The 14,911-nt window shown below is 35.1% G+C and overlaps 2 protein-coding genes across 4 annotated transcripts in view; both read right to left on the reverse strand.

The window, feature by feature from the left end:
• Positions 1–1,151: 1,151 nt before the first annotated feature.
• Positions 1,152–11,608, reverse strand: CCNB1IP1 (cyclin B1 interacting protein 1). Of its 2 annotated transcripts, XM_010990234.3 has the most exons (4): positions 10,288–11,608; positions 8,481–8,812; positions 4,023–4,356; positions 1,152–2,184 (listed from the first exon to the last, which is right to left on the reverse strand). In XM_010990234.3, exons 2-4 carry the CDS (start codon positions 8,775–8,777, stop codon positions 1,982–1,984), a joined length of 834 nt encoding a protein of 277 aa, XP_010988536.1. In that variant the 5' UTR covers positions 8,778–8,812; positions 10,288–11,608; the 3' UTR covers positions 1,152–1,981. The 2 variants fall into 2 exon arrangements, with proteins under 2 accessions (XP_010988536.1, XP_064341844.1); XM_064485774.1 differs by lacking the exon at positions 10,288–11,608 and having other exon boundaries at positions 8,481–9,668.
• Positions 11,609–14,037: 2,429 nt separating this feature from the next.
• TEP1 (telomerase associated protein 1) overlaps positions 14,038–14,911 on the reverse strand; it is a 68,751-nt gene continuing 67,877 nt past the window's right edge. For both annotated transcript variants that reach the window (XM_064485775.1, XM_010990229.3), the window contains exon 59: positions 14,038–14,898. The gene's annotated coding sequence lies outside the window, so the exon portion shown is untranslated. The remainder of the gene's footprint in view (positions 14,899–14,911) is intronic.

Genomic DNA, 14,911 nt, shown 5'->3' on the forward strand with positions numbered 1-14,911 from the left:
ACTGAGTGTTGTCAATAGTCAAAGAACATTGCACTGTGTACACTTTTGAATTTTTTATCATGTGCATGTATTATCTAGTCAAAGATAAACATAATTTTTAAATAAAAAAGTATTTTAAATAAAAAAGACTATCTCTGAAAGAGGCACAAGACACTAGCAACAGTAATTGCTTCCAGAAAGGGGAAGTGAGTGGTTGGGGGACAGGGGTAAATGGTAGAATTTTCACTGTATACCTTTTTTGTACCTTTTGATTTTGTACCATGTGAATGTATTAAACTCTTCAATACATAACTTTTTAAAAAAGTATCATGTAATAGTCCACCAGTTTTTCTTTACATTTTAGTTTTAATTATAGCTTACTTGTACTTCAAATTGATTCTGTGAACCTGACAAAAGAGGAAGCAAAGATTCAGGGGAGAAATCATAAATGCACATAAAATTATTTCTTCAAACTACTTTCCAACAAAATTTAAAACTGTATAGGGGAGAAAAAATTTTGTAATCTATAAAATCTGTGTAATGAGTGATGAAATAGGGAGGAATGTTTTAAAACTTTTAAGTCAAGATTTTTTCATCCTCTTTCTCAGACACCATAAAAGGTTAAAAACTTCGGGGTACAGTAAAAAATATTTTTGAACAGACTTTATATTATATACCCCTAAAGAAGAAAACATTACTTGCTTGCTATTAAATTATGTAAAGCAAGGGTATTCACTTGCCTTTCTGCAATGACTGAATGTAAAACATCCTCAAATGATTTCAGTATGAGTTTATTACCTAAAAAACAATGGAATCTGGCATTTAGGGTAATTCCATTGTAGTTCTTCCCAAGCCTCCAACAATAAATCATAAAATCTAAGAGTTAAAAAAGGGCTGTAAGGATAACTTAATTCAATACCTCACTTTACAGATGTAGCTACAAAGGCAAGTTTAAACTCAACCTTGCACAACAAACATGTGAAAAAAAAAACCGTAACTAGAATGTTGATGTTCTGCCTATGCAAACAGTATGATTTCAAGTCTTGCCTCTAACAGGATGGAAAGTTACTGAAAATGTCCTTCAAATCTCTTCCTTGGCTCTACATTTTAAATAAGTTTTCTGTGATAGTAGTCAGAAATGATCACTGTTTAATAAAGACAAACAAGGAATATATCTTTTAAAGTATTTTAATTAAAATAATCTCTTGAGATCAATAACATATTGGTAAGTTTTCTGCAGAAGTGCATTCCTAAATAAGTGACCCAGGGCAACAGCAAGCAAAAGAGTAAAGAAAGAAGTAATTTTATTTTAAAATAAATGCCAAAATATCAACTTCACAAAATAGCTTTATCAGTGTGAATCATTAAACAGGAACAGAACATACATACATGCCTCAAATTGTACCCTCATTCATCGACATGAGCACACCTCCAAACGAGTTAATACAAGGGCAAATGCATTAAATGTATACAAATAAATGTACACACCCAAATAACAAGCTACAGATTCACCATTTCCTAAAACCAAAATCTTCACATAAATATACTGTCAAATATAGCAAAATATCAATGTAAAGGAACATACATACACATGCATGTATAAATACCAGAACCCAAAGTGGCATGCTGACATATGACATAGGTGCTTATATATTTATGCTTAAACACATGGCTCAGTCAGAAATATCCTAGACAGAAACGAATGGTGATCTACAAAACACCCAATAATATTGTAAGCTTTTCACTGCTGGTGAAAACTTAACAGTTCATAATAAAACTGAGTTTAATCAAATGCTCATGCCTTAAATAATAGAAACAGAGTAAGAAACCAGACTCTAAAGCTAACCCCCACTGACACTGAGTTTCTTTTAAGTTGAAAATGTGAAGATAATTTCAAAGACTCAATAGCAAACACATGGAGGTTGGTGACTCCTACCTAGAATAAAGATTATCTGTGAAATGAAATCACTGAAAGTTAACAGAGAAAATTCTGTAAGGTGAGCTAAATTCTTTTTACTTTAAAGGCCCTGCTAGAGACTTGCTGCTGCTCTAACTCACGACTTGGGGAGGCGAAACTGAAAAAGCTGTTGCTGGGTTCAGGCGCTGTGGGAGAACCCACAAAAAACGGTCTGAACTGAAAATCACCATCTCCACCACCTCGATTTCGAACGGGTGTACTATCCAAAGGAAACTTGGAGTTGTTCCCTAGGAGAAAATAAGGGAAGAACTTAAGCATCTATTTCCTTACAGATCTTTTGGAACAAAAAGACAAAGTCATTCCATAAATATTTTACCAGAACTCAACTCCTATGAGATGGATAAAACATAAACCTAATGTTGGATAAAGAAAAGGGCTATGATGGCCTCCTCTCCTGACCACAGTATATATATCATACTTTCTTCTGTGTGCAGTTTCCAATGACAGCCATTACCTCATCACCAAAGTAATTAGACACAATGAAATATTTTAGTAGAACCAGAATTTACAGTATCATGATTTTATTCATTTGTTATCTACTTAATCTATGTCAAAGGGATATCATATATATTCGTGTGTGTGTGTGTTTGTGTATAAACTTGTCCCAGGTTCTTTAAGGATAAATTTTTTTTAGATTTCTATTAACATTAAAAACTATGTAACAACTATGAAATCCTGGCACGTATTCATGACCCAAGATCATTTAGAATAGCCTTTAGAAAAATTACACAATAGACCTGATTAAATAAGCATTTAACAACTTCCACTGAACCATTCCTTGGCTTCTACAGGTTTTAAAGGAAACACATAACTAAAGGAGAATGTTGAATATATCTGCTTCAAGCCAATAATGGTAGCAAGAGGTAAAAAACGGTAAATGTGCACAAAAAGAGGAATAGGAAAGAACTGGTAAAAATGAAAGAAAGCGAAATAAATGTGGATAGTGACAAGGAAAAAATGAGAACATCTACAATACCCATATACAGTACCACTTTGATCTACTAAATTAGATTAACTGAAAGTTAAGCAGAAACTTGTTTTTGTTTCAATTCTCATATCTGATATGCTTCATCTCATTACTTCATGCCTTCTCTAGGACATCATCTCCTCCCTGACTGAATCTTTTTCCTTGGCCCATAATAAATTTCAAAAAATGAGTGTTTAGGAAAATCCAGCACAAGAAGCTTTACTTTTTTATGTGCCCCAAATTATTTATTAATAGCATAGTAAAAACCTACTGGATTCTGCTATACCAAGAAGAGTAGAAAGGGGAGAACTCAGGAAGAAATATGAGATTCACTGCATCTAACAAGGCACCTAACAAGCAGAAAAACTAGTATCATACTAGATTGTGCATTTCCAGAGGGCAGGAATCCTATCTGGATAATCCTTATATCCTCATTGCCTAGAATTATGCCTAGTAGCCTGGCATATGAAACATGTTTGATAAATATTTGATGAATGTATGAGTGAATAAACAAAAGAACAAACAAATCAAACAACTGACAGTAACTTAAGAACTGTACAATCAATATTTCCATGTGAAAGAAACTAAAACATGGCCTTCTCAAAGAATGGCAAATAGATTGTGGGCTCTGAAGATAGCTCTGTGACCTTGACCAATTTATTTAAACTTTCTGTGCCTCAGTTTACTCATCTATTAAATAGGGGTGATCATAGTAATACCGACCTCATGAAGTTTTGAAAATAACACAAACACATGTAAAATTATAACAGTGCCTAGCACTTAGTAAGGAATCAGTAAGTGGCAGTTAATATTATTGTTACTGCAACTAAATAGTTTTTCATTTGCAGTGTCAATCTGCAAACTTTAATTTGGACAGTCTTACTCTCTATTCAAATTGAAGATGCAACTTAAATGTAAGCAAATAAAATAGATAAAAGTAATGATGTGCAGATCAAGACACAGATGAGAACCAACCTAGAGCCTACTACCACTCCAGGTCTCTGGAATCTCCACTAACTGCTTGGAACCGTGCAAAGCACAGTGAGAAAAATGACTGATTTTAAAACTGGATATTGGACATCACATATCCTTTCTTACCTAATGGGAAGCCAAAAACACCAGACTGTGCAATCATGGATGGTTCCAGGGTGCCTTCTTGATTAGCAATAGTGATATTTCGTAGCCTAAGGCTATCATAGAGGCCTTGCAGCTTTTGATACTGGCGATTTCGCTCCATGAGTTTCTCAGAGATGTCACTGAACTTTTTCTTATATTCTTCTAGCACTTTCTTCATGGAGGTGACTTCCCCTTTCATAGAGGTCAATTCTATATCCTTGCTCTGTATTTGCTGAGTATATATCTTCTCCATCTGTTTCAGATGGCCCTCAGCCTTGCTGAAATTGTATTCTTGATAGAGACGCTCCTGGTGTACCTGTCCCAAGAGAGAAAGAAAGATTTTTAAGGTAATAAATGCAAAGTTATATAATTTAATGTTATACAAACACAAAAATAAAAGACAAACAAACATACTGGGATGTTATTACTTTAAAGTTTAGAACCAGGTTAAGAAGCAATTAGGATGAACGATAGGATGGTTATTACAGAAAATAATACACTATGTCGCTAAATGCATAGAAAAGATATCAGGAGGAATACTCTCGAGCCACTACCATTACACCAACAAAAGAAGTATTTGTCTAACCTTAACAAGTGACATGTAGCCCAACGGTTTCTAAGAAATATAATACTATATTTCAAGTAATCCACAGTGTGGAGAATATATTACAAGATAGCGGCCAATTATCCCTGCCTCCTGGTACTTGTATCTTCCCCTTGAGTGTGGACAGAGCCTATGACTAGAATACAGGAAAAATGACAAGATATCACTACATGAGTACATTACATAAGAATATAGGGTCTGTCTTACTAGCACACTCTCTCTTGCTGGAAGAGAAGTGGCCAGGTTAGTGGAAGGCCAACAAGGCAAGTAACTAACAGCAGCCTCTGGACAAAAGCCAGCAAAATACTGAGGTCACAATGAATCTAAACATAGACTTTACAGTCTTCACAAAAATTAACTCAAAATTTATTACAGACCTAAATGTAAAACATGAAAACAATAAAATTCCTTTAAGTTAACAGGAGAAAATCTAAATGACCTTGGGTTTGGTTTAGTGATGCCTTTTTAGATACAACACCAAGGGCACAATCTGTGAAAGAAATAACTGTAAGCTAGACTGCATTAAAATAAAAAATTTCTGCTCTGCACAAGACAATGTCAAGAGAAAAAGACAAGCCACAGGCTGAGAGAAAATATTTGCAAAAGACATCTGATAAAGACTGTTATCCAAAATACACAAGAACTCTTAAAACTCAACAATAAGAAAACAACCCAATTTAAAAATGGGCCAAAGACTTTAACAGACACTATGTCAAAGAAGATATACAGATTACACGTGATGCTCCACATCATATGTAATCAGGGAAATGCAAATTAAAACAATAATGAGATATCACTATATACATATTAGAATAACACAAATTCAGAACATTGACAAAACCAAATGCTGGCAAGGATGTAGAGCAAAAGGAATTCATTGCTGGTCAGAATGCAAAATGTTATAGCCACTTAGGAAGATGGTTTAGCAATTTCTTACAAAAATAAACATACTCTTACCATACAATCCTGTAATTATGCTCCTTAGTATTTACTCAAAGGAGCTGACAATGTATGTCCTGCATACAGATATGTATAGCTGCTTTATTCATAACTACCAAAAGATGGAAGCAACCAAGATATCCTTCAATTGGTAAATGAATAAACTATGGTAAATCTAATGAAAGAACACTATTCAACACTAAAAAGAAATGAACACTATCAAGCCATGAAAAAACATGGAGGAAATTTAAATGCATATTACTAAGTGAAAGAAGCCAACCTGAAAAGGTACAAACTGTATGATTCCAATTATGACAGTCTGGAAAAGGCAAAACTATGAAAACAGTAAAAAGATCAGTGGTTGCCAGGGTTTGGAGGTGGTTCACAGAAGATTTTTCAGGCAGTGAAACTACTCTGTATGATATTATCATGGTGCTTCCATGTCATTATACATTTGTCCAAACTCACAGAATGTACAACCCAAAGAGAGAATCCTAATGTAAACAATGGACTTTGGGTGATAGTGATGTGTCAACATAGTGTCATCATTTGTAACAAATGTACCACTCTGGTGAAGGATGTTGATAATAAGGGAGGCTATGCATGTGCAGGCAAGGGGTATATAGGAAAACTCTGCACCCTCCTCTCAAATTTGCTACAAACCTAAAAATGTTTAAAAAATGTAGTCCATTAAAGAAAGAAAATAAAAGACTGATTGGAAGTGAATGCTGCTAACAACCATGTGAGCTTGGAAGCAGATTCTTCCCCAGCCAAGACTCAAATGAGACTGCAGCTCCTGTCAACACTTTGACTGCAGTCTTGTGAGAACCTGAATAGAGTCCATGCCTGGACTCTTGATCCACAGAAACTGAGGTAACAAATGTGTGTTGTTTTAGTCCACTAAATTTGCTGTTTAAGCCACTAAGCTTGTTATACATCAACAGACAACTACTACACACAGAAACCAATTTTGGCTTATCTTTGGATTCACTGCCCTTAAATATTGATAGAAAGTGAAATATGACAACTATTCTTTTTTTTAACCATTTTTAATTTGCCTCATTCTAGAGTTACAATTTGATATAACTCTACCAAGTCTGGGTTACCTGTCCCTATTATGTGGTCCCATAGCACTCGCTACTTCCCTTACCATCGTAGGCATTAAAAATGTATTGTAAATGTCTAGGTTTCCTCTTCATCTTTATCACCACTAAACTGTAGCTTTCTTGAAGCTCATTATGTTTTGTTCATTACTGTATACCCAGCACCTAAGAAGGTAAGTGAGATATAAGTATTTCCTGGTATTCAAAAAAATATATATGTTGAATGACTAAATAGGAAAAAAAGTGAATAAATGGAGTAAAGAAAAACCATTTCTGGCTACCCTGTGAATTATTTCACTGGTTTCCACTATATCTGAAAAGATGAGAATAATACCTCATGTTCAATCAGTACTACCCCCCTCAAATTGGAATCTATTTTAAGATACAATGTGTATTCATTTGGTCAGTAAGTATTTACTGAGGACCCAGAGATACACAGGAATCAAAACTTGACTCAAAGAACTCTCTCAACTAGAGGAGATGAACAAATGTATAAGTAATTACAATACAGTATAAATAATATAATAAAGGTATGCATAAGAAGATATAGGAGCATGAAAGAGGGACAGCTTACCTAAAAATGTATAATGAAAATATTTACTTGACGTATGACAAATAGAACCTTTAAGAAGCATTGTTATAAATGCATATACAAGATATAGCAGTATACTCAAGGACATGATTAAAGTTCTCCATAGGAAGGTCTTTCTAACAAAGAGTCAAAGGCAGAAATCATAAAGAGAAAAAGTTAAGGATGTGAATTTGAAGAATGCTTTTCACAGCATTTTTTAAAATAACTTAGAAAAAAATTATGATACAATGCAATCATTAAAATTGTGATTACATCAAACAGACAAATTTTAGACCTCTGTATGTCAAAAAAACAATCACATCTCTGTATGTCAAAAAAATCAACAAAGGATAAGTGAAAAACAGAAAATTTCTTGCAACATCTGAGTTAAGTATACATAGAGAATTCTTACAAATCAGTAGAAAAAAACCTACAGCAACTGAAACAAGCAAACTGAAACAGGCAATTAGTAAAAGAAAAACATGTGCAAAAGATACAAGAAAATGTGTTTATCCAGAAGTCATCCAAGAAATGCATATTTAGAGAGCAATGAGATTCTGTTTTACTCATATAATTGGTGAGCAGAAAGTGTGGAGAACAAGCTCCCTCATGCACTTCATAAGGGAACACAAATTGATATGATCTAACTGGAGGGCAACCTAAAAATACTGCATTTTTTTAAACTTTGAAATGTATCTACCCACTTTTAGGAATTTAATCTTAGCAAACAATTAAGAATGAATTTAATGATAACAGTGCTCATCACAGCATTTTTTTATAACTTGGAAATAAAATGATGATACATCATAGCAATTAAAATTATGATTATAAGATAGCTAGTTTTTAAATATTTAGTAAAATATTCATAATACTTTGTCAATATATCTGGCCACAAAACAGTACATGTGGTATTACCCTATTTTTGTACAGACAAAATATATTTACATATATAAAATATATGTTTATGGACAAAAACATCTAGTAATACACAAAAATATCAACACTGCTTATCTCTGCATAATGGAATTATGGGTGGTTTTTTATTTTCTTCCTTTTGGATTTTCAACAATAAACATATTACTTTAAAAAAAGAAAATTTATTAAAAAGAAAGTTTTCCATACACTCATAAAAAATAAATACAAACACAGTGAAGTAAAAACATTAGAAGCTTCCACATATGCCTCAAATCATACTCTCCAAAGAAACCAGCCTAAGCACTAACCTGATATGTCCAGAAGGCCAATGCTCGGGAGCTAATGTCCAACACAATCTCTGGTCGAAGTCCTGCCAATACCATGGCTTTATATTCCTCTGATGGACTGAGTTCTGTGCGGACAATATCTAGCTTTCCAGAAAGAGTACTGTTGCAGGCAGGGCAGATAGCCGGTGAACGGCTAAACTCACCACTGCCATGCTGATCACAGAATATGTGAGAGCAGGCAGTGACCCATGCGTAACCAGAGAGTTTGATGCGACACTTGCGATAATTACAAAGCAGCATGTCTTCACACAAAGACATGGTAGATAATGAGGTCTCCAGATGCTGAAAGAATCCTAATAAGGGGTAAACAAAAAAGTCAAATTGCAGTAAAATGAAAGAAGGAAAAGAAGGAAAAGAAGGAAAGAAAGAAAGAAAGAAGGAAAAGAAAGAAGGAAAAGAAAGAAAGAAAGAAAGAAAGAAAGAAAGAAAGAAAGAAAGAAAGAAAGAAAGAAAGAAAGAAAGAAAGAAAGGAAGGAAGGAAGGAAGAAAAGAAAGGAAGAAAAGAAAGGAAGAAAAGAAAGGAAGAAAGAAAAGAGGGAGGGAGGAAAGGAAGTTTCATTTTATGATGACAAAATAATGTACCTTTTATTATGTTTTTATATTTATTATAATCAATTTATCCTAGTGATTTCAGTCAGTCAACAATATTGTGCTCTGTGCAAACCATTACAAAGACCATGAAAAAAATTTTTAAGGAAAAAGTTAAAGACACAGGTGTTTCAAATCTCACTTACAAGTCAAAGATAAAATGTTTGTGGAATAAAAGGTTTAGGAACATTTACAAGGTACAAACAAATAAAAATTAAATTAGTGCTTTTTGCCATGCCTCAATATCTAAACAAAAATCCACATTTGTTACCCATTCATAATTTGCTAGAATATTTTAATATCACTTGTCACACTTGGCAGATATAAAAGTCCAGGCACTGATTTCAGTTATTCTTTAGTGCAAAGTATTTTAAGTTACATTTTTAGTTTTTGCATATATGCTGATCCCTCAGATTCTTTACCTGTGTTGCCTTGACTAAAAAAGAGTAGTAACCTGATAGTATTAAATGGAAACTAACCTAATTCATCCAAGTAACTGATCATTATGAAGCTTGAAAATATATATAAAAGCAGATTGTATCACGAATTAAACAATTCATCTATTAATATAAATACTATTTGATGTGATGCTTCTATTTAAAACATTTGTAAAGCTATATAAATACACTTGATTAAGTTATTTTTCAACATAGTGCCCTCTCTCACTGGCGTTTTACTAACCCAAACTAGGCAGCCATATTCTGAGCATATCAAAATAAGTCATATATTGTATAAAACAACAGTAACACACTAATTATATGCCAAGGGATACTGTTCACATTTGTGAACTGGTAAAACCTGTCAAGACTGCTGCCTTGGCCCAGGGGTGGACAAAGACGCTCTGACCCCTGTACCCCAATGTCCCCGCTGAGTGAGTCTGCACAGGTGTGTGGCACCTGGTAGCGGGAGTTATGAGGCCTAATTTACCTCCAGCTGGGTCATGTGCATTGGGGAAGAGCTGGGGACAATTTGGAAGCTGAGACCCTCCTCGGGCAGAGCGAGAGGCGCAGCCAATTCCAAATTTTCCACAAGGTGGGGGGGGGGGCAAATTAGTAATCTGTCCAAGTTATAGAAGACCAAAGTTTGAGAATTAGACTCACCAAAACTTCAAATTCGCGGCCTGCTTTCCACGCTCGACAGAGAGAATATCAACAATAATAATATAAATAAAATACCTAACCTGAGGCGTCCAGAAAAAGCGCGGGAAAACGCCGTTGCCTCCTTAAGTCCACGACGAGCGAGGATTCGCCGCGGGCGTCACCACCACGTCCGAGGGCGCAGGCGCGGAAGCGCCCCGGGGCCTGCTGGGTAGTGGGCGACAGGGTTCCCGCCGCTCAGGATGCTGGGACCCGCCGGCTGTTGCCGCGGGACTGTGGGCGGCACGCCCACCCGGACGCACATCTCAGAGCACGAAGCTAACGGAACCTGGTCTAGGTTTCCCACTTGGGAGCCCCGCAGATACTGTCATTGTGTGCCTTTTTCAGCCCTCGACTGGCACAGGAGTGACGTCCAAGCTGTCATGGACCTAACATTTGAGGTCAGAGCCGAGGGGGTTTGGGGGGCGATTGAGAAGTTAGCCTCTGAGTACATGCAGGTGTTTGTCCTGGGAAAATTTGGGGAGTACCGCTGGGCAGCACAGGCTTTCGTATTTCAGGAAAACTTCCTCGAAATTATGGAATACCTATACTTGGACAACTAACACCTCCACATTGAAGTAGATTCTGCCTGGGTATTTTTTAATCCATCTTGAAATAGGTTTCTTTCCAGCTTTTACACATCCTCTATATACATTTAAATAACTTTCCTTGATTTAGAGTCTGCATTATGAACACTAATTACAACTCTTGAAGTGGTAAGATCGGATGTCACAGCTTTTTTGAGGTGATCTGCCTGTGTGCTTTCCTGGACCTGCTTGTAATTGTTTAAATGTTTGTACCTGTTTTACCCTAATGCTGTTACCTATCACTTTCTTTTCTGTTCTGTGCTCACTGTATGACTTTCTGCTCAATCTGTATGTCTTTTGGAATTCATATTAGAAATTAAGCTGAGGAGAGCTTGAGGCGTCCTCAGAATATAAGCCTTAATGCTGTCTTGTGTTGCCGCCTTTCCAGATGATGTGACACCGGTATGAATTAGTAAAATACAATCCAATAAATCAACACAATGGACACTCAGCCCTGCAAACCCCTTTAGGGGTTGTGAATCTGTATACTAAACCTTTCTCCTTCAAAAAAAAAAAAAAAAACAAAACAAAACAAAACAAAAAAACCTACCGTAATCAAACAACTTTCTGCTAGTTTTTTGTCTGTTTGCAACTGGTTCACAGTAATCAGGATCATCTTGGCCTTTGTACAATTTTCCTAAAATGTCTTCTGAGAGTTTAGAATAGTACCTTAATTCTAGTGGTACAAAATGGGTTTGTAGAAGATTAGGGGTTCATGTGTAATCCATGTAATCCCTAACACGTTTTGGCTATCTGAGCCTTTTGTACATTTTCTGGTTTTAACTATGCCAAATGTAGAAATATTACTTAAAGTACAATAAAAATGTACAATCTCATTTTAAGTCATAAAACACAAAGCATTGAAATTTGAACAGTACCAGGGGGCAAGTGTAGCTCAGTGGTAGAACATGTGCTTAGCATGCACAAGGTGGCTGGGTTCAATCCCCAGCACCTCCATTAAAATAAATTTTTTTAAAAACCTAATCCTCCCCCACCCCCGCAAAACAGCGAACAAAAATGAAATTGAATTAAAAAAAATTTGACCCGTCCCTAACTTTGTGATTGCAGCTAAGTTACCTTTGTGCTGCAGTATGATCCCTTTCTGCTTCATCATCAAGATCATGCTACTGATTCCCCAAACCTTAGTGTTACCCACACCATTGTCTATCAATTTCCAATTTCCAACACATTTGGCTAAAATACTGTAGGAATAAAATATATACATATACATACATTGGCGGGGAAGGGGGGCAGTGGGAGGGCCAACATGTTTTGCCAGATAGAAAAAAGGGAGGGAGCTATAAAGTCTTAATATCCTCGTAGTCCAGAACATTGGGAACTGACCTAACCTGTTTCTTGGTGGCATGTGTCCTTCCATGATATAGACAAACCTTTCCATGGCTCATTTCTAAGGTACTCCTGGGGATACTACTGAAATCAGTCGGGCTAGGATAGAGACCCACCGACCAAAAAAGCTTTTTAAATATTTGTTTTTATTATTAAATATCAAGCATATCAGAAGTGTGGAGAATGACCACCACTCAGCTTTAATAAATCCAAACTTTCTCACATTTGATATTTTTCAACAAGGTAACAAGCTGCAGATCCAACTGAACCCTCTCCTGTGTATTCCTCAGTCCCATTTTCCTCCCACCTCTCCAGAAGTAAACAAGCCAGATTTTGGTGTTAATCATTCTCATGCTTGCTTTTATGCTTTCAGTGTATGTGTATACATCAAACTTTGCTTTGCATGTTCTAAAACCGCTAAATCTTCTCACATAATATGCTATCAGTTGGCCATTAACTTATTGTTTTTGAGATGTAAATTTAATATCTTGTATTAATCCATTTTAACAGCTAATTGCTATAAACATACCACAATTTATCTATTCGTTCTTCTAATGAACACTGGTTTCAGGCTTTTATAAAGATTACTGCAGTGAACTTTCTGTACATGTCTCCTTGAGTACCCATCAAGAACTCCTATAGGATACCCAAAGACTGGATATATAACCATCTTCAAATAAACTAGATGTTGCCAAACCAATCTCCAAAGTAGTAACAAATTTCACTGCCACCAGCAAAGATGAGAGTCCACTACTGCAACCTCAGCAACACGTTTAAGTGTCAGGGTTGTTTTGTTTGGTTTTCATTTCTGCCTATTGATAGCGGTGAAATGGTAGCTGAGCGTTTTAACTGAAGTCTAGTTAATTTATAGTTACTTTGTCATCCAGCATATTCAGTTATATGTACATGTCTTATTTTTATTATAGGTAATTACAAACTATTGAATATAGTTCCCTGTGTTATACAGTAGGGCCTTGTGTTGTTTATCTATTCTGTGTATAGTAGTTTGTATCTGCGAATCTCAAACTCCCAATTTATCCCTCCCCACATTCCCCTTTGGTAACCACAAGTTTGTTTTCTATGTCTAAGTCTCTGTTTTGTAAATAAGTTCACTTGTGTCATTTTTTTAGATTCCATGTAAGTGATAGCATCTATTTGTCTTTCTCCATCTGACATACTTCACTTAGTTTGATGATCTCTAGATCCATCCATGTTGCTGCAAATGGCATTATTTTATTCTTTTTTATGGCTATATATATCACATCTTCTTTATGCAATCATCTGTTGATGGACATTTAAGTTGCTTCCATGTGTTGGCTATTGTAAATGTTATGAACATTGGGGGTGCATGTATCTTTTCCAGTGGAGTTTTCTCCAGATACATGCCCAGTGGTAGGATTGTTGGATCATATAGTAACTGTTTTTAAAGGAATCTCCATACTGTTTTCCATACTGGCTGCACCTAATTAATGTGCACTTCTTTCATTACTAGTTATATTAAGCATCTTTTCATGTGAATGACTACTCAGAGATCCTCATCTATGAATTGCCTATTCATATCTTTTGATCATTTTCTTGATTTAAAAGAAGTCTTTGCCAGTTACATGGCATACAAACATAAGTTTGAATTTTAATGTACACAAATTTATCAGTCTTTCCTTTTTGTGCTTTATGTCTACTCCAGTGTCATATTCTTTGCTTTTCTATGGGTTTAAAGTTTTGCTTTTAATTTATAGATCTTTAATCCATTCTCCCTAACATAATGCATTGGGATAAACTGACAGCACAATTTGTGCTTACCTATCACTTAAACCACTTAATAAACCTAATTACCCCCCTCAAAAAATAACATAAAACTAATTTGATATTTATATTTGTTTTAATAGAAGAATCCTAATTAAAGAATAGGTTTCATATTCTAACAGAATTTATTTTAGTCGCATACCAATCATGTGATTCTGGCATAAGCATGAGTATTACATCTCATTCCAACACAGTGAAGTATGTTTGGATGTATATTTTGTACCCTTACCTGTTAAATATACCCATATAGATATAAAGTACATAGAGCAAAAAATTCTGAGTATAATTGAGCCAAAACAGTTGAGAATATTTCAACATTAAATATACAGCAGAAAAAATGATTTTTTCTTCATAGTTGACTGGTATGTCCAATCTAAATCAATAAATGTCCAATAAGGCTTTCAATAAAATATTAATAATAAAGGATTTCCTATTAAATATCAGTAAGTTTTTGTATATTATTCCTCACATACACAGGTTGTTTTGGCAGATATTCTTCACTGCCTTTTGAAGGATCAAGCATCATAATCAGATATTAAGTAGACTCATTGGTACCAAAATAGTGTATAGATCAAAGTCAAAATTTAAGTCCCAGTTATTCCACATAAATGTCTTGCTGAAATGCCATTAAAATGGTGGCCATTTTCCAGGGATTCAAAAAAAAAAAAAAAATCTATGGAAATTTCAAATAACTTCAAATATTTTTTGAGTATCTATTTTAGGCCAGGCATTAGAGATAAGCAAGTTATCTTGCTTTCATGGAGTTTACAATCTAGCAAAGAATCGAAGAATGATAGAAGAAAATATTTTCCTCTTTCCTTTGCTGCCTCTTACATTTTGGCAAGATGATTCTATAAGCCATTTCTGGTGTGAAAAGTCAGTGTCCATCTTTAACTTGAAGAATCATCTACCTTCATGCTGCAAAGGAAAA

The sequence above is a fragment of the Camelus dromedarius genome, chromosome 5, assembly GCF_036321535.1.
Source record: "Camelus dromedarius isolate mCamDro1 chromosome 5, mCamDro1.pat, whole genome shotgun sequence".
Taxonomy (NCBI): domain Eukaryota; kingdom Metazoa; phylum Chordata; class Mammalia; order Artiodactyla; family Camelidae; genus Camelus; species Camelus dromedarius.

What these genes read in the sequence shown, in the direction of transcription:
- CCNB1IP1 (XM_010990234.3), bottom strand. Translation starts at nt 8,777, where the DNA reads ATGTCTTTGTGTGAAGACATGCTGCTTTGTAATTATCGCAAGTGTCGC. An exon ending in TGGCCTTCTGGACATATCAG is followed by an intron (nt 4,357 to 8,480) that starts GTTAGTGCTTAG and finishes CTCTTGGGACAG; the next exon opens with GTACACCAGGAGCGTCTCTA. An exon ending in TGTTTTTGGCTTCCCATTAG is followed by an intron (nt 2,185 to 4,022) that starts GTAAGAAAGGAT and finishes ATTTTCTCCTAG; the next exon opens with GGAACAACTCCAAGTTTCCT.